The 24,011-nt window shown below is 43.9% G+C and overlaps 2 protein-coding genes across 2 annotated transcripts; both read right to left on the reverse strand.

Annotated features, from left to right (window-relative positions):
- Positions 1–2,281: 2,281 nt before the first annotated feature.
- On the reverse strand, positions 2,282–5,992 carry edn2 (endothelin 2). The gene is made up of 5 exons (XM_071903510.2): positions 5,826–5,992; positions 4,897–5,050; positions 4,332–4,445; positions 3,608–3,700; positions 2,282–3,486 (listed from the first exon to the last, which is right to left on the reverse strand). The coding sequence occupies exons 1-5, from the start codon at positions 5,905–5,907 to the stop codon at positions 3,387–3,389; spliced, it is 543 nt and encodes a 180-aa protein (XP_071759611.1). The 5' UTR covers positions 5,908–5,992; the 3' UTR covers positions 2,282–3,386.
- Positions 5,993–13,310: 7,318 nt separating this feature from the next.
- Positions 13,311–23,564, reverse strand: hivep3a (HIVEP zinc finger 3a). The gene is made up of 8 exons (XM_078290530.1): positions 21,869–23,564; positions 19,615–21,814; positions 19,136–19,294; positions 16,771–16,946; positions 16,591–16,665; positions 15,071–15,708; positions 14,400–14,414; positions 13,311–13,880 (listed from the first exon to the last, which is right to left on the reverse strand). The coding sequence occupies exons 1-8, from the start codon at positions 23,562–23,564 to the stop codon at positions 13,311–13,313; spliced, it is 5,529 nt and encodes a 1,842-aa protein (XP_078146656.1).
- Positions 23,565–24,011: the final 447 nt, after the last annotated feature.

The raw sequence follows: 24,011 nt of genomic DNA on the forward strand, positions 1-24,011 counted from the left end.
GCTGTATCTCCTGCAGTAATCAGAGTTGCACAAGCTCTAACCTTGGCTATGTGTACAGCAAAATGAATTACAGTGATAAAAACGGTGATAAATGGTCACTTCTAAATGCATTATTGCATTACGGTATGTTTATTATAATGCTATATTGCATTACACGCCCTCAGCCTAACCTTTACATGCAAACACAACAGACAAGAGCACGGGGAGACTTTTAAAAACAAAAGTTACAATCACGACCGGGCAATCATGATTTACCATCAGCTAGAATGTCGAAATAAAAAAACAATCAGGGTAACAACATGGGCAGTAAGAGGTAAAACAAAGCGGAACAATACAAGCAGTGTTATGACAACCGTGTGATTAAGCAGGCCGCAATCTCGATCCCCATCCATCCCATATCAGTTCCCTTCACGAGGAGGAGACGTGCTCCTGTTTTTCCTTTGTTGTTTTTCCTCTCCTGTTCTCTCCTGTGCTAAAGGAATGTGCGAGGAATGTGGGAAAAGCATCCTGTTTTCACTTCGTACACTTAGTCAGCTATTCACACTCTTTAGGACATGCTTGGGGGTCTGTGGATTCTTACTGACGTCAGGGTAAATAACTAGGGACGTGACTTGATGAACTAATAGGGACCCAGGTGCCTATTACTGTGCGGCCTACTGTCCTTTGTACACCACAATCCCCTCCTTATTCAGTCCTGGAAACAACAAATATTGTGCCATTGTTTCAATCCAGAACAGTTTGTGTACTGTTGTTTTTTTTTTCAGGATATGTAACATGAATACAGGTGGAAAAACACCACGCAAAGCTGTGCTTGGCTTCAAATGGCGCTATTGCCGTACATATCTGACGTATTGTTCTTATCTAGCATTCTTTCTACACCTGAACTGTAACATCGGATGTCCTTTAGATAATTGGAAGCTAATAGTCGTGGCCTAGCAGTGGTTGAAGCCCAGGATTTGATGCAGAAATCCTCTCTTATAAATGCTATCTGATCTGATGTCCCTCTCTGAGAACAGCCTATCTAGAGCAAACATCAGCTTATGGAGCGACAAGGGAGTCAGACTACCCACCATGAAAAGATAACCACTGGATGTTACACCATCAGCAAAGAAATCCCATGTTTAGTTTAACCACATACTTCTTTTTACTTTTTCCCTCCGCCTACAAGTAGGTTCACTATGTACCTGCTCAATGGTTAAATGTTAGGCATGACTTCAAAGCTGAAATACCTGCTCTCAAGGGACATTAAGGTACCTTAGGTATTGCGTAAGGTCAAGCTGAAATTATAGAGGCATGAAACGATTTTGTAAATGCAAGCGTTTCATGGGCGGTGGACATGCAGTTGCAGGCCAAGTTCAACGTCAACCCAATCGAGCACAGCATTATCACAAAATGTTATTAGCACATGGTAAAAATTCATATTAAAACAGCTTTGGAACCTGTTATCAGAAAGATATTTAGGTCCCGCTTTCACAAAATGATGCAGGTAATGGAAGACTACGGACGCCGTCATCTATTCAATGACAAAATGTTTGCTGGAAATTGGAATGTTTTCATTGAACATCCAGTTCATTTAGTTCACTGAAAAGCGTTGCACAGTTGCCCTAAGTGAAATAATGAAATCACCAAGCTGAGCGAGAACGTCTTTTCTTGCATGTTTATTTCCTCACACATAATTCAGTGTAGCAGTCACACAAATATAAATACATTCCTGAATAAGTTACAGAAAATAAATTAATCTTTACATGTACAGTAATTGCTCTCAATTAGCATTTAATGGTAAACTTCCTAAGGTTGTTCTTAACTGGTAAACACAATAAGACAACAGCACAAAAACAACAGCCCAGCATTTGCTACACAGATTCATATGTAGCACAATTTACAGCATTCGGATAAGCGAAGATGAATATTATCTCAGTTACAATGAAGGTTTGTATTTGCATGTGTCCAATAGTTCCTGTTGACTGCAATCAAACACCAGATTGATGAATCGATTGATAAAGGAAAATTGCTCTTGAAGTATATAATACAAATACAGTGTAATAATTAACCACTGGGAAATTATTACACTGTATTTGTATTATATACTTCAAAAGCAATTTAACATCAATCAATTAATCGAGACATTAACATTTGTTAGGGGAGAAAAACAATTGCTGCATTTTTGGCAAGCTCCATGCCATTGAAACCCTCTGGCTTATATTCAATCAAAACATTAAACAGGAGTGATGCAATAAACAGCCAACACAATAGGCCGACTGTAGTTGTTGGTTTAGTAGAAAGTATATGTGTGTGTGTGTGTGTGTGTGTGTGTGTGTGTGTGTGTGTGTGTGTGTGTGTGTGTGTAGAGGAGTAGAGAATGAACCTTGTAAAAATTGACTCCACTAATTGTTTTTTAGATAAGGCCTAAAGAGATGTCCTTCATTCTATTGAGGCAATGTGTGCCAAGAGAGAATAAGCTGCCATTTTCAAGTATTGCCTGATAATTAAAAAGCTATTTGCTAATTTGCCCCTAAATGTTAGGACAACATATTTAGCTCTGATACAGAGGAATTTTAAATTGAAAACACATAAGTAAACTAAGAATAGCAAGTAATAATCAGCTCAACAATTATACAATAGGTCCCAGGCCATTTGAGTAAACATGGACAAACATCACCCAAACTAATTATCACACATTCATATATGAGTATGCAGTAAATCATCCTATATTCTTCAATGTTGGTGAGCAGTGGATCAAAGAAATATGTAAAGTCTGGTTGTCTTCTGTATGGACACAAGGCCAAAGCAGTGTTTTGTCCACAAAATAAAAGAAACAAGTCCAGAGAGTGACAGGTCAGTCACTGATGACACATTGAACATCCTTTAAAATCAGGTTGACCATTAGTCCAGACCTCAGTGTCCATCTTTATTCAACCTTGAGGAACAGACTGTTGTAAAGGTCAGGAAAGTTCAAGAAATGACTCTCAGTTCCTCCACCCATCATTCCTCCCGTTTACCTCTTTGACCTGCCAGGCTTCAGAAGGAAAGAAGCTCCAGTTTTTTGCTCCAGTGCTTGATCAACTGCCTCTTTCGCCTTTGATCTTTCCATCTCCATCCCCAACGTTGACAGTAGACTTGACTAGGTCGTCCCTAGGGCCCACTGCATGACTACTGACTTCTCTCTGTAGCAACTTATGTTTCAGAACCCTGGTGCTGCCATAAAGTGCCGCTGAAGGAGTCTCACCTCAAAAACTTCCAGTCCATGGAGGTTTACTGTTGGTGCTTGCTTTCAGTGTTTGGGGATCCAGGAATTTTGCTGTTTTACTTGTTATAAGTCACGCTGAATAAGAGCATCAGCTAATATCTTGAAATGCCAAATGTAATGTCGTCCTTCTTCTGCTCCTTTACCTCCTCTTTCTACCCTTAAGCCTGTTGGCTGTGGACGGCGTCTTCCTGGAGGACAAAACTTCTTGCGCGGACGCCGTGTTGGACCTAACCACAGATCTGTAGCAACACCAAAAGAAAATAGAGAAGAGTTGGTTCAGATGTCTTTTGATTGCCCTTCAAACATGGCAGAATAAGGAAAAGTAGCTGTTATAAGAGGTTGATCTTTTTGTTCTTTTACCTTAGAGAGGCCAACAGCTTGTTGCTGTTTGTGTGGGAGAGGCTGCCAGTCTCTATCAATGGGCCCACGACAGCAATTCTCGGATTCTCTGAGCTGTGGATAGACACAACAACGGTTGTTAAAACAAGGACAAACACCTCCAACATTTCTGGGAACTTCCTAAACTCCTACAAGACGGGGGGTTTTGTCCTGCATAATTATGTTACCTGAGGCGAAAACAGTTCAAGATCGACTAACCAATTTCCTAGGAATTGCAACCCAACATGTTTTTAGATGTCCTATTGGCAGGGATTAAGGGTGGGACTACCTGGGATAACATTTAGAGACTGTGACTAATCCTCAGCGTAGGTTTCATAACCGCAATAAGTCAGAGACGCAACAAACATTCCCTTAAGCAAAGGGCAGAAAAGAAACTGTCTAAAAATAGCAGCATGGCTAATAAACCTGTGTGATAACTTTCAAGGCCTCCCAGAAAATGCGGGCCTTTCTCCCCACTATGACGACTACCCTCATACTGCGGTAACATTATCACAGACACAATCATTTCGCCTCCTCTCTGACTCATCTCACCTTCACCAGTGCCCTGATACAGACTCTTCACACATGACCGACGCTGGAACGACAGACAGCTATTTTGATACCATCTACCACCCAAAGGAGGATACATGATGGGAAGGAAAAGCCTTAGATCTAGGAAGGGGGGGGGGGGGGGGGGGGGACTCACCTTTTCTGGCAGAAGCTGGAGCAGGTTTCGTCGGCTCGGTTGGCGCATTCGCAGCGGTCGGTCGAACGACGGCGACGAGACAGGGCGCTTCCCAGGCCGTAAGGGAGGATTTTACTGTAAAGGAAAGCGAAACATCTTAGAATAATCTTGCTTAGTGCATGTGGGCATCTACAGTGTGGTAGGGTTAGGCCGAGAAATTTAAACCTGCAATGAAACCTGCCTCACCCTGCTTTAAGGAGCTGCTAACCCACCTAAGAGAATTTCATTAGTAGTCTGGCTTTCAATGGGGAGTTTTAGTGTCCCATGATGGTCCAAATGCTGTTTCAGAGGCTTTTCTACCCCTGACAAGAATACAATTCTAGGGGAAACACTGAATACTTGGTATTATTTGGAATTTCTAAGCATGAAAATATAATAGAAAATAGATATTGAATACCAGCATAAAAAATATCAGCAGTTTCAGTCCAAATATCGGTCTAACCTTAATCTATGTACAGGTAAACTCCCAATCCATGAATGTGTTTGTGCTATCTGTGTGTATGTCTGAAGCAGTCCGCAGCCTCACCTTGGGGTGTTGACCCAGATAATATCCAGGTGGCAGAAGTAGATGCATTCTTTGTCCAGCCAGCTGTTACAGGAGCAGCGTTTGGTCCTGATGCGATGCGGATGTGGGGACTGAGCTGGCAGGTCGGTCGGGCCTGATAAGGGAAGTCCACAACCTAGAAAAACACAAAGGATCAGAGATTAAAAAGTGCCAACTAATCCCTCGGCTGGTTAAAAAAGTGCCAACTAATACCATGGCAGACTTAACCGCGTGACTGTGCAGTTAGTGATTATCGCATGCAAATATAAACAAATCCTGTTGGCGGGCTAACACCCACTGGTGTGGTTCATCAAATGCGATCTTGATTAATAATCGGACAAATATGCTTTAGCCAAGTCAAACAACTGTGCAAGCTGCCTCATCAGATTGTATCAATAATGCGGCGATAACCTGGGCTGCTTATCAGAGGAAAACCCTCTCTTTCAGGAGGATTCTGCCACTCTGAGAGGCTGAACCCATGTTTGTATTGTATTTAAAGCTTTGACTGAGATTAAGTCAGAGGCTGCAGTGTCAAATAATTGCCAGCTCCCAGCATGGCCGCCTCTTAATTCACTTGCTGCTGCAGAAAGTATAACTGAGCCATCACTTTTAGAGCGAATACTGATGACAGCCACTGCAAGCAGCAGGTGTTTTACTATTTTACAACATTGCTGATTTTATTATTTTACTTATTTTATTCCTATTAAACTTCCATTCAACCAGGCCGGTCAATTTAATATAATTAAAGACCATAGGTGGTAGATGCCAAAAGGCATCTATCACCACAGCAAATTATTCATTTTTCATTGAATTTCACCCCAATCTACCACTGTAATCCTCAAATATACTGTAAATGCAAACACCTAAAAGTCTTGAAAAACAAAAAAAACAATGCAGATAAAGTAACTCACCCTCTTGCAGAACCACACAGAAGAGGAGAAATAAAGCCAGGATCTTGCTCATGGAGGGAGCCATCATCGTCATCATCATCATCTATGGATGGAGTGTGAAGTTTTGATGTGGTGAAATCCACTCAGAGAAGTGCAGACAGGTCTGTTGAGTCTAGTCTGTAGTTGGAGAGCAGCAGGTGCTTTGTGTTCAAGTCCCTGCCAGGCCCTCTACTTATACCTCCTATGGGTGATGTCATGAAGCCAGCCGGCCCCTCCCACTACTGTATACTTCCTCCTTACACAACACACTTGCTCTGGCAGCTGCCCTCCACAACATTCCAGCGGTGCCCGTCCCTTCCTCTTAGCGCCCCCACCAGGCCAAGGGTGCATGGGGAGGAAAAGAGGAAGAGAGGGGAAAGGCTATGCAGAAGTGGCAGTGACTGGGGTTCCACTGATATGGGCTTTTGAAGACCAAAAAATGACAAGTATTCAGTGTTTCTCACCCAGAGTTTTATTATTATCAGGGTGGAAAAGCCTCTGACACAGCATTTAGAGCATCATGGGACACTAAAACTCTCCACTGAAAGCCATGCTATTGAAATTCTTTTAGGTGGGTTAGGCAGGGTGAGGCAGGTTTCACTGCAGGTTTTACAGACTGTTGATTAAAATCCTCCCACACCACACTGGGATGATTTCTCTGCTCAGATATGTGATATATGAATAATAATAATAATAATAATAATAATAATAATAGGTAAGTGATAATGTACAGTGAATCACAGGCTTTTTTTTTTTTTCAATAATGATTATTACACAGCTACTTAGTTAATTATTGACACTATGAATATTGATTTCAAATGGTTTTATTACAAGATAAAGTAACATATAAGCTTCTGCCAAAAAAAATAAAAATCTATTCACTAGCTGTGGTCAGGGAGGATCTTCCATCATATCAGAGGTGGGTTAGCTAACCCTAACCCTAACCCTATCAACAAACCAATATGTCAACCTAACCCCAGCCTGGGACGGTCCTTGTATGGCAGCAAGTCACTGTCGCACAGAGACGGGAAGTCATGTGAGGCCGTGGAATGCTTTGATTTTTGCTTTTGTTTTGTTTTCCAGAGGCACTTGGCATGTGGATAAACCTGGAGGCAGCGGAGGAAGAGATGAGTCGTGGCGTCACTGGGGGAGAAGCCAGCAGAGATAGAAGGGGGGTTTGCCATGTGCCGCCACCCCCCCCCCCCCCCCCCCCCCCCCCACACACACACACACACACACACAGCCCCCGCAGGAAGCTGAGGTCAGGGCCGCGACCCCTACACGCTCGCACAAAATCATATCTCAACACGTTAAGGCGGTTTAACCTTTGCGTGTGGACCCAAAACACACACACACACACACACACACACACACACACTACCCATCTCTCCTCATTTGCATATCTCCTACCAGTGTGGTCAAACAGGCATCTCTTTCCAACTGGAAATCTTGACCAGCCGGAGCGTCGGCCGCCCACACACAGTCAATCAGGATAGACAGTTGTGTCATGCAAATGCCCGCGGGTTTTCCTTCTTCTTATCCGCTGCCGGGATGGATGATATGATCCTGTGGCCAAATCCACAGTCAGAATAAGAAACTCCTGCAGTGCGTGCATCTGATAAACCACAGGGTGGAATATGTAAAATAATGGATTATTGTCAGGTCAAAAGTTATGAAATTTAGACACAACATGAGACCGTAGGTTAGGAAATGAGCAGTTAATTCAACATGGACTGTCATTGTTTTCTATTACTGGCTTCCATAAATATCAATCAGTCACATCAGTCAGGCTCCAACAGACACTACAGTATGTGCATATTGTATAGAAAAGAGACCAATTTCCATTTTTTTTGTTTTATATACTACTTATATAATACCTTTTTATATACTACTTCTAAAAGAGACCTATTTCTTACATTTCTATTTTTTTATATACTACTTATATCATATTTTTTAATTTACTACTTCTAAAAGAGATCTATTACCTAAATTTGTATTCTTATATACTACTTATATAATACTTTTTCATATACTGCTTCTAAACGTACGGAGCCCCTCTGGGGTCACATGGTAGAAAAAAAAACTTGATGTGTAAATCTGTGCGAACGGATTTGTAAACTGTGTGAACGGATTTCCGTTGGCACAGTTTACAAATCCATTCGCACGGATTTACACATCAAGTTTTTTTTTCTACCATATGACCCCAGAGGGGCTCCGTATAAAAGAGACCTTTTTCCTAAATTTATATTTTTTATAAACTACTTACTTTTTTATATACTACTTAAACATACGTATATATACTACTTTTTTTAATACTACTTTTAAAAAGAACCTATTCCCTAAACTTCTACTTTTCATTTTGTATATACTAATTTTGTGTTATCTCTATGTTTAATGTGACCTACATAAGAACCCCACCAAGTCAAATTCCTTAATATGCAAACTTTTTCGGCCAATAAAACAGCTTCTAATTTTATTTTTTCTGTGCTGACCAATGGCATTAAAATTGAGGAGCCATCCTGTCAAAATTGTCAATGGAAGCAGTTTCATCATCTGCCAAGGAAAGTCAGGGAATTTGATAAGTTATGATATGAGGGAATTTTACAAATGGGTCACTTCACAGGAATATACCAGAATGTATTTTCCAACTCGTTTCACACATTAATTGCTGTAGATGGTGGTTTTCAGCCCAACTGGAGTGGAAACCAGACTAGAAAAACAACATTAACAAACCAGGAAGGAATAAAAATCTTAAGGTCATGGAATTTAATGGAAGTTAGTTATGGAAAGTCATGGAAAAAGTCTGCAGGAAACACAGTATTTTTCAACAAGAGAAGGGAAAAAACATTGCCTGGACATTAGCTTGTATGGGGGATAAAGAGCGTTGAGGAAATGCCAAAGGGATGTCACAATGCATGAGAAAAAAAAAATGGCATTTCACCAAACATTTGTTCCAATAGAGAAACAACAAAAAAAAACTCATCTAGAGCAAATATTTTTCCAACGGTGCAGACTTAGAGGAACGGGTCCAGTCTAAAGGAACCCCCCCCTCACACACACACACACACACACACACACACACACATACCCCCCAGTGTAAAAAAATGTGCCCTTATCCATTTCCACTTCCGGGCCGGCGTTGGGGGCCGACGGAGGAATGCGGGGACGGTGACAAACACAAACAGCGGAGCCGTGCAATGCGGGATTCCTCAGAATTCCTATCGGCTGAACTTTGAAACAATGACACATGACTGCTGTGAGAGCGAGAGTTGAACAGTGAGGGATTAAAACTAGGTGGGGTCTATATATCAAGGAATGATTAAACCTTCGCTGTTCAAAGGCCGTTATGCAGAAACTCAAGACTTCAAGTTTCAGTCTTTTGTCATGGAGTTAGACTGATATATGGGGCCGATATTGGTCTTTTATTAAAAATCAGATATCAGTCAGTTAGTGTCGTCCGCCTCTGATGTGATGGATATGATGCAGTTTGATTGATTACATATTTATTGTAGAATAGATCAATACTACACTGGTTGTCTATGGGAAGAACTTAACCTGAACATTAACCTAATGAGACATTTTGATCAGATTCCACACAAGTATGCATGAATCTTCTTCTTCTCCTTCTCTTCTTCTTCTTCTTCTTCTTCTTCTTCTTCTTCTCCTCCTAGTTCTTCTTCTTCTTCTTCTTCTTCTTCTTCTTTCTCGTATCCCTTTATCTAAATGCTTCTTTCAGAGGCTTTTCCACAATGAGGGAAAAAACTGACTACAGGTAATTTCTTAGAACTTTTGGGCAGGTCAAGTCAAATTCAGTCAACTTTCAAGACAGTATCAGCCTTCAAAGCCCATATCAGTCAAACCTTACTGTACTAAAAACATCTGCATCATTTGGCAGAGTAGTGCTTTACCTTAAGACACTTCCAATGAGATCAACAGGCCTTGCTCATCTTGGCGGGGAGATACATTCTTTAGAGGCAGCAGCTCCTGCTTTAATGACATCAATAGCACTGTCAGGAATGTGACACCACATCAGAGAAACATTTCGACCGAGAGCGTCGGGGTCATGAGCGATGTCATCTGTCTAGGAAAAGGTGGCTACAAAACAGGAAGCACACTTGGCATCAGTTTCTGTGTTGGGGGTGGGGGGTGGGGGGGTGGGGTGGAGTAATGAGAATGCATACCCCCCCCCCACACACACACACACACACACACACACCAGACACGCTGTAAGACTCGGATGAGTGTGCAGAAATGAGACAGGATCCTGACATCATTAGAATATGGGTGAAACACGGAATAATAAATGACGCACACTTAAAAACTGACTCTTGATGTTTCAAATGGGCACCCAACATGTTCAAGGTATCTGCAGGTTTCACAAAGCCAACATTTAAGACTTTTTAAGGCCTTTTTAATGCTGCCTGGAATTGAATTTAACACCAATTTAACAACCAAAATAAAGAAACAAAGCCTATTTCTAAATATAGCTAATGAAAGTTCTGGAACTATCAATAGGCAGAACAAGAAAAAGGAAACCAGGGACTTCATCATTTCATGATGATGTCCAACTGTGTTCAGTAAGGCACATATTGCTCTACGAACCAGTAATCCCTTAAAATAACCTTACATTTACATTAATTCACCCCTTAATTCATACAAAATCCCCTTAAAATTAATTAAGGGGGTTATTAATGGAGGAGACTCCCTCAAAACCTCCTTAAACACCCCTTCATTTTTGGCTCCTTACCTTCTAAGGAACTTTTCCATTCATTTCCACTTAATAACCCTGTAAACCTGCACAAAGGCATGAAAAATCCCTTAATTTCTAGTGTCTCCACAAATCAACCCATGAATAAATCCCTTAAAAACCCATGATACTAACCTTACTTTTTTAAAGTTATGTTACTTTTAATGGATAATTAATGTTTATATAATGAGAAACTAAGGACATTTCAGGGATAAAATTAAGGGGTTTGGTTTCGGAGTGCTGTATTAACCCTGTCCTGTATTAATCTAAGGGTGGACATGCATGTGGGTCAAACTTAATTGTAATCAACTGCTGTAATGTAATACAACATAAGGAAATCAAACCAACACTACTGCCGGTCCCATTCACAGCTTTCAGTGAAACTACAGTGTATTTGTCTCATTTTGTTTGCCTTACTTGTTCACTAGATATTACCAAATGTAAAGAATCTGTCAATCCCTCTATCTAATTTTACATTTTGCACCAAAATGAAACTTAATTACAGAAGTAAATCTGTCATCACAGGGCCTTAACTTTAGACAATCCAAGGCACCCTGGTGTTTGATTTCTTTGGAGTTGCCATAGTCACAGACGTTCAGATTCAAGGGCAATGAGCTGGCATTAAAAAAACAAAACAGTGCAGTTCAAAGCTGATAACCTTATCATCCCACCCACCCCTCCAAAAACAATCAGGTCATAAATATTTGGTTGCTATTCCGTTGTAATCTTATTATCCGGTGTATCTCGGGGAGTTTCACTTCTAGGAAGCAGTTGTTGAAAGAGCCCTTGTTATTTCTGGTATGTGGGTCCATAAAAAAAAAACTCTCCTGGGATCCTACGCATCTAATTACTTTCATCGCCTCCCTAAGGTCTGACAAGGGGTTTTTCTTTAGACTGGTGAGAAGTGGATGGATGCAGTCACACAGGACCAAGTGATAAGAGGAATATTACTGGAGAGGTTTCTTTATGTGGATGTGAGGCAGAAAATGAACCGATACCTTTAGCGGGTGACGTCATCCTTTTCAGTAAATCTGCAGCGTGAGCCGGAGAAAGCATTTCAGTTGCTTTCTTCTGCCACCCAGTGGTAACATGGGACACCTTCAGCGGTGGGAGACAAAGAAAGAAAGGCTGCAGGGACGGCCCTACCAGCACAGCAGAGGACAGGAACATCATTGAGAAATAATCTAGAATGGGAATTATTAATGGGAATGGGAATTTAAGCAGAAGTGAGTGCTGTCAGTAAACTGTAATTCAGCGTATCCAGCAGATCCACTCCAGAAACTATTCATTGTATTAGAGCCACAGGGTGGAGCCCTATTCATCAACATGGTATCTGTTTGCATTGAATTTGAGCCAAATTTGAGCTTTCTATCTTTTAAACCTACCTGGAATTATGTTCCAGACCAATTCAAAAACCAAAATAAAGAAACAAAGCCTATTTATGATGGTAATGAAAGATCTGAAACTGCAGAATAAGAAAAAGGACAACAGAAAAATTAACTGTAAAGAGATATATGGTCTAAGGGAGCTAGGGTCTAACTAAGGGATCTAGGGTCTAACTAAGGGATTTAGGGTCTAACTAAGGGATCTAGGGTCTAACTAAGGGATCTAGGGTCTAAGGGATCTAGGGTCTAACTAAGGGTCTAACTATGTTTAGCAATACAGATAGGATGCAGATTGTACTACTAACCCTGTTTTGTATTAATAGAGTGGACATTACATTCATTACATGGTAAAAAATAAGTAAACAAACTAAATTCAAGACATTTTAATACTTTCAAGGCCATAAATGTAGATCATTTTAAGAGTTTTTCACACTCACCCTAATCAATATAGAGCAAGCAATATGGCTGAGTAAGGGATGTATTTTAAAAAAAACACACAGTAACACAGTTTTATTATAAATCTGTAAAAATGAGAAGTTTAATGGCAAACATGAAAATGGCAATTAGAGTGATTGTATCATTTATAAAAGCAACAACACAAAAATACATGTATCTGTTTATGAAAAAAATTGTACCGTAGCTACCATGTATGTGAAACAGGTTTTCTTCGTGATATCAAATCATTTGTCAGTGCACTCCGAACGTCTTGATCAGAAACTTTCTCAAGATATTAGAAAAAGGAGATGATCCTAACCCTGCTTCTTCAAACGCAAAAAGAGAACAACAACAAAACAAAACAAAAATAATAATAATAAAAATAAAATTAAAAAAAAGTCACAGCCTTTAAGAATGACGTTTCAAACCACAATCTTGACAGAAATTGCACTTCAAAATACTGGTCAGGGTGAATAAATATTTGTAGTACCTTTCTATATCAATTTTGGTCATACAGTACATTAACACAGCAATAGTATATTATAGCTGTCAAAGGGGTTAATAGGGAAAAGATGAACTGAATAAAACCTTTATTGTCTATTTTCATTGCAGCTGCTTTTGCTTATAGTACAGAATTGCATAATAGCACATAAATAAATTAACACCAATGACATCAAACAAGAGGGTAAAAAAAGATTTACAAAACATACTGCATATCTAACATAGTGTCTATATATTATTCATGTAATTACATAATAGCGTCATTCAGAAGCGGTGCTGAAGTGCTCTTTCCTTTTGTCCTCAGTCTCCAAACCAGAGTGCCATTGGGTATTTTCTACCTCCAGCCTCTAGTTCTCAGACTGAAGTCTTTTGCACTGTCCCTTAAGGATCTCCCTCCTATCAGAGTTGTGTCTGGGAGGAAGGAGCCTTTTGGCCTTGGGCGGTCTCGGGGTAAACACGCCTCTTTGTAACATGTGCATCTGTAGCCTCCTGGTACAAAGTGCTTGCCTTGGCGTCCGCGGGCGCCGGTCTCGTCTCTTTCCCGGGGCTCGAGCATCCCCGGCCCGAACCCTCCCCGTCCCCGGCTTCCCCCGGGGCCTCGCGGTCCCGCGGGCCGGTCCGGCCGCTCGGCTCGGTCCGGCCGCTCGGCTCGGTCCGGCCGCTCGGCCCGGTCTCTTTGAGAGTATCCTGGCGCTGCAGCGGGGGGAACCTACCCGCCGGGACGTCGCTCTGCGCGGCTCTGCGGGGTCGGTCCGGGTCGGCCGGGGGCGGCGTGGGGCTGCTCACCAGGCTGTACACAGGGAGGGTGGATCTGGGCTGGATCATGTGAATCCCCCCGATGGGAATCATGAGGCTCGGGGCCCTGGTCGGCTGCTGGGAGTGGAGGGGGAGGTGGCTCAGGACTCTGTGGGCTCCTCGAAGCTGACTGGGATGGGGGGTGAAGTGGGTCGGACCGGCCTCATCCACACACTAAGATAACATGAGATAAAACACAGCTTTAATGGTCCCTCTGGGGGAATTAGGTCATTGCACCAGCAGAAGTAATCAGATACAGCAAATAGAAACAGAATATAAATAGGAATATAGCCAGTGGGGTGGGGTTAAAGGGGCAATAAGCAAGATTTTTACTGTCCCATGGCACAAAATGACCATAACATATCTGTGGGCGGGATTTCAAGACACATATATCAATATACAAATATCAAAATATATACAATATATAAAAAAGTTAGAAAGAATATGAGGATATAAAGAAAAATATGTGAATTTACATCTTATAATAGATGCAAAATGTGCATTGTGTTCACAGTTGCAGGAAGACCATACATATGGACATAAAGTGTTTGGGCATGTAAAAAACTATTCACCTTATCAAATTTCAATTATTCAATTTACAGATGTAGGTAACATATGTACAGAACAGTCTAGGTATGCAGATGTGTGAAAAACTATTCTATACACAATGTGCAGACTGGATATGTGCCTTACTGGCTGAGTCCCACACTGGAGTGAGGAGGAAGCGGTGAGGGTTACACCGTAACACAGCCACAGGTTGTGAGCAGACATGTTTTTTGTTTTATTAGGGCGAACTGAGATATTCACCGGCGTTGTTTTTGTCACCGACATGTGGTTCCAATCTCTGGTATTTAATGATCGGCCTGGTCCTCGTTTTATCACCGGCTGCCCAGGGAAAACATGCCGTGTCTATTTGGGATCTCTCCCGCATTATTTTAAGGTTCCGAGCTGCAGGCTCAGTCTGAGCGATATAAAACAAGAGAGTTGCCTTTCCTTCCTTTTCCAATAAAGGTGTGACTTTAAAATAACCTCATATGTACCAGCCTATCTATATTTGTTCTAAATGTTGACTTACTGGGATTTGACTGCGCCACACAAGATTAGCTTTGTGAGCGAAAAGCGGACTTATTTAAAACTCTAGACTAAACCAACAGAGACGGATCAGGTCGCAGGTGAGCGAACGCAGCGGTTTCGACAAAACCCACAATTTGACCAGCGTTAATTATACACACAACAAAAACACAGAACCATGACGGATTGGGACCGGAATGCACGCAAAGAATAATACCCGAGTGGCATTTCGTGGAGAAAACAAATCACAACAATGGGTAGATGTTTTTGAAGCGAGAGATGAAGTAACTCACCAGCCTCGCCGTGGCAGGTCGGTCCCTTGGGTGGAGACAGGCTTGATACTGAGCAGAGGCGCCTGCCAGGGAGCCCGGGGGCCCCGAGGACCCCGAGGACCCCGAGCTGTGGAGCTGGACTCTAATAGGCGAAAGACCTTGCGCGGGGGAGATCGGTCTCAGCGGGGAGGTGGAGACATGACAACTGGACGGGGAAAGGGAAGAAGGCAGGGAGCGGTGGCAGGGAGCGGGGGACCGGGGCGACGGGCCGCGAGGCGGAGACGACTCCCTCCTTGGGGACGGCGACGGACTGCTTGGAGACGAGGAGGCCCCCGAGGGTGCCGACGCCGAGGGCTCGAGGTGTCGCCTGGCGAAGAGGGCCCTCCTGGCGCTGGCGGAGCCCACTGCGCACTTCTGGGTGGGGTCTTTGGGGGTCAGCGCGAGGGACCGGCTGGGTTCGGGCTCCCGGACCTGGCCTCCCGGATGAGCGGGCTTCTCGCGGTGAGAGGAGGCAGTGCGACGGCTATCAGCGGGATTGGACTCTTTGTCTTCGTCGTGTTTACCCTCCTTGTCGTCCGCAGCATCTCCGCTTTCCTCCACATCAGAGGACTGATGATCTTTTTGTTCGTCTGGGTGAACTGAGCAGTCCTCACACACTCCTAGAAGGGGAAAAATCCTCTCTTATACACAATTTTACAGTTTTTTTTTTCACTTTCTCTCCGTCTGTCCCAATCTCCATTACCCCACCACGCACCACCACTCTAAGCTTAGACCTAGGGACGGGACGATACATCGAAATTCAATATATCGCGATACAAAAATGTGACAATACGTATCGTGGGGCAGGAAAAATAATCGTGATATTAGATACATTTTATTCTGCTGTAGTAGTCACAAATGAGATGCTTGACCGTCACAATTTCACAAGCTCTCCATCCAAATTATGATTTGCACTTTGTAATGACATTTCTAAATTGTTGTGTACATTCTAGCAAGCCAATGGCATTGCCAGAAAGATTTGTGGCTCAGAAATAAACATAATTCTGCACAGTCACACTTTGTTATGTCTGTGACTGTGATACTTTTATTTATTACATCATATTGTGGTTGTATCGAATCATGATCCCCATATAGCGTATCATATCGTATCGTGAGATGAGCCTATCGTCCCATCCCTAGTTAGACCAATATATAGGTTCAGTATCAAATATATGGGGCCGATATTGGCTTTTTACTAAAAATCTGATATTGGCCAGTAAGTTTTGTCCACCGCTGATATGGCAGCGGTTCTTTGCTAACCTGAGCTGCTTCAGAGGATCCTGCCAAGAATAAAACTCTGGGGGAAACACTGAATATATGGAATTAAAAAAATATATATATTGGCATTAAATATCAGCAATTGGCAGCTTCAATCCAAAATCACTGATATTGGCAGTGGCCTTCAAAAACACTCTATTGGTCAAACCATACACCAGACACAAACACACACATACACACACACATCCATGCATACAAATACATAAGTAAACAACAAAGCCTACCTTCATCGGTGTCATCTGGGGAACAACAGGTTTCCTCTCCATGTGCCTTAGACCTCATGTGCTTGTTGAGGTGTCCTGTAAAACACAAAACAGAAAGTCATCCCATCCTCAATGTTACAGTGAACCATGGCAATGTGGTTTCAACATGTCAGATGCAGAATTTTCATTGCCCACCCTTACCTTTGGCTTTGAAAGCAAAGTTGCAGTGTTTGCAGATATAAGGTGTGGACTCTTTGTGGAGGCGGGTGTGTTTTGGCAGCGCACTGGGATCCTTACAGTGGAATCCGCAATCCTCGCAGTCGTCCTTCCCTGCACCTCCGCCATGCATGAAGCCATACTTCTCGTTTGATCTGTAAGTGTGAGGAGAGCGAGAGGTTTCGGTATCGTCCTCTGAGTGCTTCCCTGTCAGTTGTCTATTGATGCTGCTCCTCCCAGAATGATAGCCGCAATCAATATGAGTGTAATTGGACCTGACAGACAGGCTGCAGGCCCCTGTAGCACCTGTAAGCCGCTTTTTAGCTTCTTTATTTATCCAGTGCGAGTACACTATCTGTTTGGCAAACGCCTTTACTACACAGTGAGCTCACACTGTGGCAGCTGGGCCGGGGGTCCGCCCCTCGCTGCACACTGAGGGTCCCTCAGCGAGGCCCCCACTTTAGCTTCAACAGAGCAGCTTTCATAAGCCAAAACCAGAGACCCCCCTCGCCGCCTTATAACCCCATCACGGTTCACACCACCACACAGTCCAAACAAGGGGGAGCCTGCGATGTGGCCCAAGGTCCAGGGTCTGCTGCAGCCGGCCAATAAAAACAGCCCAGAGAGGGAGGGAAACCCAGGCCCAGACCAGCTGCTGCTCCAAATAAGCATGAAAAAACACAGAAAATGAAAACACATTCCTACGACAAACAATCATTCCGATTATAATCTGCTGTTTTTTTTCTTCTATTTTCATGACAGGCGTCACGGGCTGGATAAACTCAGCCGGTATCATAAACGGTGGCATTTACAGCCGTGCAAACCTTTCGTGTTAATGTCGCTTATATGGATACCGGGGGAAAGAAAAACACTTTGCTGTCAGACAACATATGCAGATACAGTGTATTCCTGGTCAAAGAAAGCAGCTGCATTCACAGGCTTTAATGCAAGACCCGTTCACAAGTCAAGATCTGACTTTAAGTGCCCTTCCCGTCCCCCATGCCAACCCCAATGAAAAGGGCAGCGTTTGACTACCTTGCTGCCTCGGCTTCGCCTCACAGTCCCTCAAACAGACTGAACAGACGGAGATGGCGAGCGCGAGCAGGCGTGAGGATGACTCACTCTTTTGGGAAGGCTTTGATGAGCGTCAACATGAGTCACAACAGGGATTTGTTCACAGACGCACTCCCGCACCAAAAAGAAACACACAGATGGCACCTCTCAGCACTCCCCAACATCGCATCGCTGCATTGTGTTTATGTCTGATGGGTATCGAAAAGTACTAAGTGCGTCTGGTTTAACCTTGCTGTGAATGAGTCTCACCAAGCTAGCCTGTGTGGTCAAGTTAAGACTGATAAATCAAAGCTCTATCTCCAACCAACTCCGCACCTTACATCTTATCTTAGCATACTGCGACATCAATCATGGCTATTCTTATGATCTAATCTGATTTTCCGTTGACTAACATTTCTCATGAAGGAACCCTCGACTGCCTAATGCGTTAGTAATGTGTTAGTAGGTGCACTAGGGTTTGACTGATATGGGTTTTTGAAGGCCGATACTGATATTTTAGGATTGAAGCTGTCAATGGTGGATATTCCGTATCATTAAATTTGACCATTTTCATGCCAAAATATTCCAAAAAACTATGTATAGTATTAAGAATTCTGAAGTTTATTCTTGGGAGAGTGGAAAAAGCCTGTTGCTTTAGTATTAATTCATGGAATCCAAAAGACAACCAGTGTAGTATTGATCAATTATTGTATCAGATCATTGTATCAGAGTTGGACGTAATAAATTTTGGCCTGATATACTGATTACAAACAAATATATTGTCCGAACACCACTTACAGCTTCTCTCATGACATCAATCAGCACTATTCTTTTAATCCAATCTGATTTTCTACCCACTAACATTTGTCATGGCCGACCCCTCTAATGCAAAATGCATCAATATGTACACAAACGTTAGATTTCCCCACTCATTCCATCAGTCTCATTGTAAAAGAGAATGAAATGTGCTGCCACTAGATGTGAATGGCTGTGATGGTTAGTGTAAATGAGTCTCTGCAGGGGTAGAGGAAGCTAGGTAGTTTCCTGGCTTCAACCCCTCAACAGACGGGCTCTGTTGGTGCAGACAGCCAACCCTTGGCCTCTCCCACATGGTGGAAAGACAACAGTTTCCACAACATACCACCGCTTGCAGACGCAAGCCTAACACACTGTAGGTAATGGGGTACATTCGATTTAACACTGAGTAAATGCAGCATATACAGTATGTCAGAACAACAAAACTAATGGAATTAATGTCATATTATGAAGTGCTTTAGTGTCATAATGTCATACTCACCCTCCCTCACAGATCCAAACTTGTGGAGGTTGTTTATATCTGGAGGATGACTGGACCTCCTCCTCCTCCTCCTCCCGCCTTTTTTCCTCCTCCTCCTCCTCCTCCTCCTCCTCCTCTCCTTTATTTGACCTGTTGTCTTTTGCTGACTGCTGTCCCGCCCTTGTTCCCTCATGATCTTTGTGGTAGGACGGGCTGTCATGGACCTACACTCGAAAGAGACATGGGCAAATTCACCAACTCTGCTCCAACATGCCCAGGGAGACAGAAATTGGGGAATTCTCATTGAACCGTGTGTTCCATAGCATTTCTTAAAGTACATTGCTATTTTTTTCATCTGCATATCAAATTCATGCTGCTCTGTTGAAGCCCCACTTGGTGATTTAGATTGATAAGTTTATTTTTTTTACATAAAAAATGTTGCCTAGTGTAGCTTTAACAACCATGGGTAAATGTCATCAATTTCATATACCATTATATACATTTTCAGGCAACTGTATGCAAAGGTCAGTGCTGTAATTACCTCAGTAGAGCATGGTCTTTTGTTGTCCTCTGGCTCCATTGTCTCAGTAGTGCTGACTGACATGGGAGACATGGTGTAGATGGAGGGACTGAGCCTCTGCTTGCAGTGCAGCAGGGATAGAGCTGTCTTGCTGGAGAGGCCAGGAGGGTTGGGGTCATAGCCACTGGTGGACCAGGATGAATACACAGAGGGCTTCTGCTCATCCAGAGTAGAAGGGTTTGGCTTAATGTAGTTCAGATAGCACCAACTATTACAGGTGCTGGACAGCAGACTGGGGAAAGAAGGTCCAGTATGTCTGATGGGAGAACAGACACTGGGTAGACACGACTGATTCTCCCGTTTGTCTTCCTCGTTGGATGTGTCCACTGATGCCTTGTCAACACACCTCTCCTCCCTCTCCTCTTCTTCTTTCACTCGTTTCTGCTGCTGTTGTGACTCGGGGTTGAGCTCTATACTGTTTGAGGGGGAGAGCATCCGCTTGTTGCCCCCTGAGCCCGATGACCTCAGGCCATCCTCAGACCACCCCTGAAGGTCTGGACTTGTGTCCCTGTGGCTTCTGTATTCAGATGTTGTGATAATTGTATTGTGTGAAACTGCATCCACAGGCTCCTGAGACCTAGGTGGGGTTGTTTGAGACAGTGTGGTGTATATGGCACAGGCTGGGGTGAGGGTGTCTGTCTGGAGACGCACTGCTACTGCTGCAGATGTGGAGGGCCTCAGTAACTCTGGGCTGGAAGTGATATTAGGGAGAGAGTGTTGAATATGAGAAGGAGTCACTCGAACCTCAGAATATTCATCATGTCGTTGTGAGGGGATCTCTAGCTTCAGCCCTGTGGACATGGGGAGGTAGTGAGCCCTGGCTGCCCCTGATGGGCCCTGTGTAGGATAGGGCTGAGAGAGGTGGAGAGAGATGCCCGGGGGCTGCCCTGTATGGATGTGTGAGGCCTCTTCTTTTAAAGGGTCAACACTTGGACCATGAGAAAGAGGGAGTTCTGTACTGCCTGTTAACTGAATATTTTGACTGAGTTTCCACTGAGAAAAGATCTCTTTGCATGGTAATCGTGTTGGATTACATAACACGGTGTCACCTGATAAAGGAGAACTAGGGGACCTGGTGCAGTGCACAGCACTTGGGCTTACTTGGGATGATGTGCCAGTCCTGACAGGGTCAGGACTAGGGCTGGGTTTGGTAGACTTCTCCTCCTCCTCCTCCTCTGGATCTCTGACAGCACTGTGTCTCATAAGGAGACATTTTCTCCTCTCTCTCCAGCCAACTGCAGAGCGCTCAGGGGACAGACAGCTGTAATCGAAGGATTTGCTGCGGGTCTCAGCCATTAAGATACCCTGCTGTGGGTCATGAGGGGCCTGCTCAGAGGCTGAACGCCTCATCTCTCTGTGCTGATGCACCCCAGGGACAGTCAACATGTGAGGAGCTCTTGATCTCCTCAATGGTGTTGTTGACGTTGCCATCTCCATGTCTAGTCTATTTGATTCTTCAAAGGATGTGGAACGACTAGATGCATAAGATGCACTACTGTCCTGACTGGGGCTGCGGGGCAGGGATATAGAGTCAAAACTGGACTCCCCTGAGGATTGGGCTGCCTCAGCTAGGCGTAAACGCTTTTTCTTAGGAGGCAGCTTTTCAATTGGTAGCTGGGCCAGAGAGGGGCTTCTCTGTGGCCACTGAAATTCATCAAGTTTCTCTGATGGTTTTGATGTGGAAATTGGCTCTGTCAAGGACTCTGTATTCATGTTTGAATCCTCTGTCACCAGTATTTCTGGAACCTGCACATTGTGCTGGCGGACCAGCTTTCGGGGTGTTGGTTTGGTTGCCTGCTCTTGGGGTTGTTTCTGAGGCATTGATTGATATTCCTCATGAGGCGGAGAGTTTTTTGCTGCCTCTGTGCCTTGGATCTCAGTGCACAACGTCTCCTGTTTTTCAAATGAACTAGTATGTTGAATAACTGAACAGGTTTGCAATGTAGGTCGTCTGGGGCCCTCATAAGATACACTGCTTTCTTCTCTACACTGTCCTGATGAGAAGGCAGGAGAGGGTGAAGAAGATGCAACAGGAGAGGAGGGGTCATCAAATTCAAAACTCTCCTCTTTCCTTCTCTTGCGCATTGCTGAAGCTCCTGGTCTGACTGGATGGTTAATTAGTAGGGGGCGCTCCATTTGGCTAATTGCTACCTCGCTTGCATTTACGGGATTATGTGATAAACATAGGCTTTGCTTGTGTGTTTTATAACCTTCCCAATCTTTGCATCCAGTGCCACAGGCCTCACACTCATATGGCTGTGGTTGACTTTGTTTGTGGTCAGGCACGGTGGTTATGCTGTCATGGTAAAATGAGTGAGAACTCTGATGTTCCTCCTTTGGAAGTTCGGCACCAAGTGGAATTTCAATAGCTGGCTGGCGTCTTAGCATCCCATAGCGACGGGATGCCTGCATTTCAGAAGGCTGTCGTTCATCAAATGATTGACTTAGGCGGAATTTACTGGGGTTGCCACTGGAGGCATCAAATGAACTAGCAGCAGATGGCATGGAGTGACTTCTCAACAGAGGGGCAGTGGACGTTTGGCCAGCCGGCGGTTCCACGTTCAGAGACTGATGATGAAATTTTTCACATGGAACCCCCATGGTGATGGAGCCACTGTTTTTATAGCCTAAATCCCCAGCTTTGGGACTGTGGATAACAGGTTCTTTCATAGAGGAACCCTTTTGAGACTCTGTACTACTCTTTCTAGAGAGGGAGAATCTCCTTGGTTTCACACTGTCAATCTTACTGGTGTCCACCACTGCCTCGTTGATGGTGATGAGCTTGGTGATATGGTCAATGACCTGCTTCTTGGGCACTGTGAACGGGATGCTTTTCTCCTCCTGACCTGAGGGTTGCTGGTTATGTTGACGAGACATCCTCTGCAGTTGTCCAAGACGTCCATATTTGCCGAGGATGATCTCTGCATAGCTTTTGGCACTTGCATTGGGTGGGCTGTCCTGTGACTGCTCAGTGCTTTCAGAGCGAGAGAAATAGCCAGACTCTGTACTGCCTCTACTCCCTAGAACTAATGATGAGGACTTTTCATCAGATGAGTCTAGGGGACCATGTTTCCCTCTACTTAGACGCATGGCCAGTCTCTTTTTTACTGCATAGGAGTCATCCATCCCTCCAGAGCGATCTTTGGGCCTGTCTGTGTCATGGCTCTTAAGGGAGGCTACACTGCCTTGTCTTTCCATATTGGAAGATGCTGATGATAGCTGTCTGGTTTCATCCTCTGACTCTGTGACTTGCTCCTCTAAAGATCTCGGCTCCCCAAACGCCAGACCAGCCTTCACCCTGTGGGTATGTGATTTACGGTGTTTGTACAGGTTACTCTTGGTCTTAAAAGAGAAGCCGCATGGGGCGCAGGGATAGGGCCGTTCTCCAGTGTGGGAGCGAATATGTTTCTGAAGGACACTGGGCTTTGCACATGCACGGCCACAGTAAGTGCAGACATATTTGCCAGGCCTCTGGGGCTTACGCTCCCGCTTCTGTTTTGGGGTGCCCTCCTGGGTTTCCTGTTTAGACTGGGTGGGACCAGCTGCTGAGGAAGCTGGGCCTCCCGGTGATAAACAGGGAACCCTGGTTGTTCTTGTCGTTGTTGTTGCATCAGCATGTTTACCTTCCAGTGCTGCATCTGAGTCAATGCTCTGTCGCTGGTGCCTGAGACGTTTGCGTTCAGGATGCTGTCTTCTGGACTGTTTGGGTTGCTGTAAGGTGTCATGGGGCTTCTGGGACCCAGTTTGCTGTTGCTGATGGTGCTGGGAGGGAGACTTGGGCTGAGGGCCTCGTTCAGGAGACTCTGGTTGAGAATGTTCTTGACCTCCGGACTGCTCCCCAGTCGTCAGGCGACTATGCAAGGCCTCCATAAAATGGAAGGACAGCCTCAGGTAGACACGTGGGATACGTCTGCCTGTGCCAGGCTACAGAGTTCAAGCCAATTCATTAACTGAGTAATGGGTTTAATGTGGGTGAATTTGATCTAATTATATTCACTTTGGATGACTGTCTGGGTTTATAGTTTTCACTTGTGTTATTATAAGTTTATTGCTTGACAGCAGAATGACACCATCAAATAAAGAATGGAGGCATCAAAGAAGGCAATTGTGATATGTCATGCGCTGTGGAGGAAGTCCTCTCCCATCCTGACCCAAAGCATCCCATCATGTAGCGCTCAGCCAGTCCTGCTGCCACACACTTTGATGTTCAGTTGAATATCTGATTTTTCTATCTTCTCAACATGAGGATCTGTGAAGACAAACAGACTAATGAGATTATATAATACATACAATTTAACAAAGACGCACAGATAACCC

Source organism: Centroberyx gerrardi, chromosome 19, assembly GCF_048128805.1.
Source record: "Centroberyx gerrardi isolate f3 chromosome 19, fCenGer3.hap1.cur.20231027, whole genome shotgun sequence".
Classification (NCBI taxonomy): Eukaryota; Metazoa; Chordata; class Actinopteri; order Beryciformes; family Berycidae; genus Centroberyx; species Centroberyx gerrardi.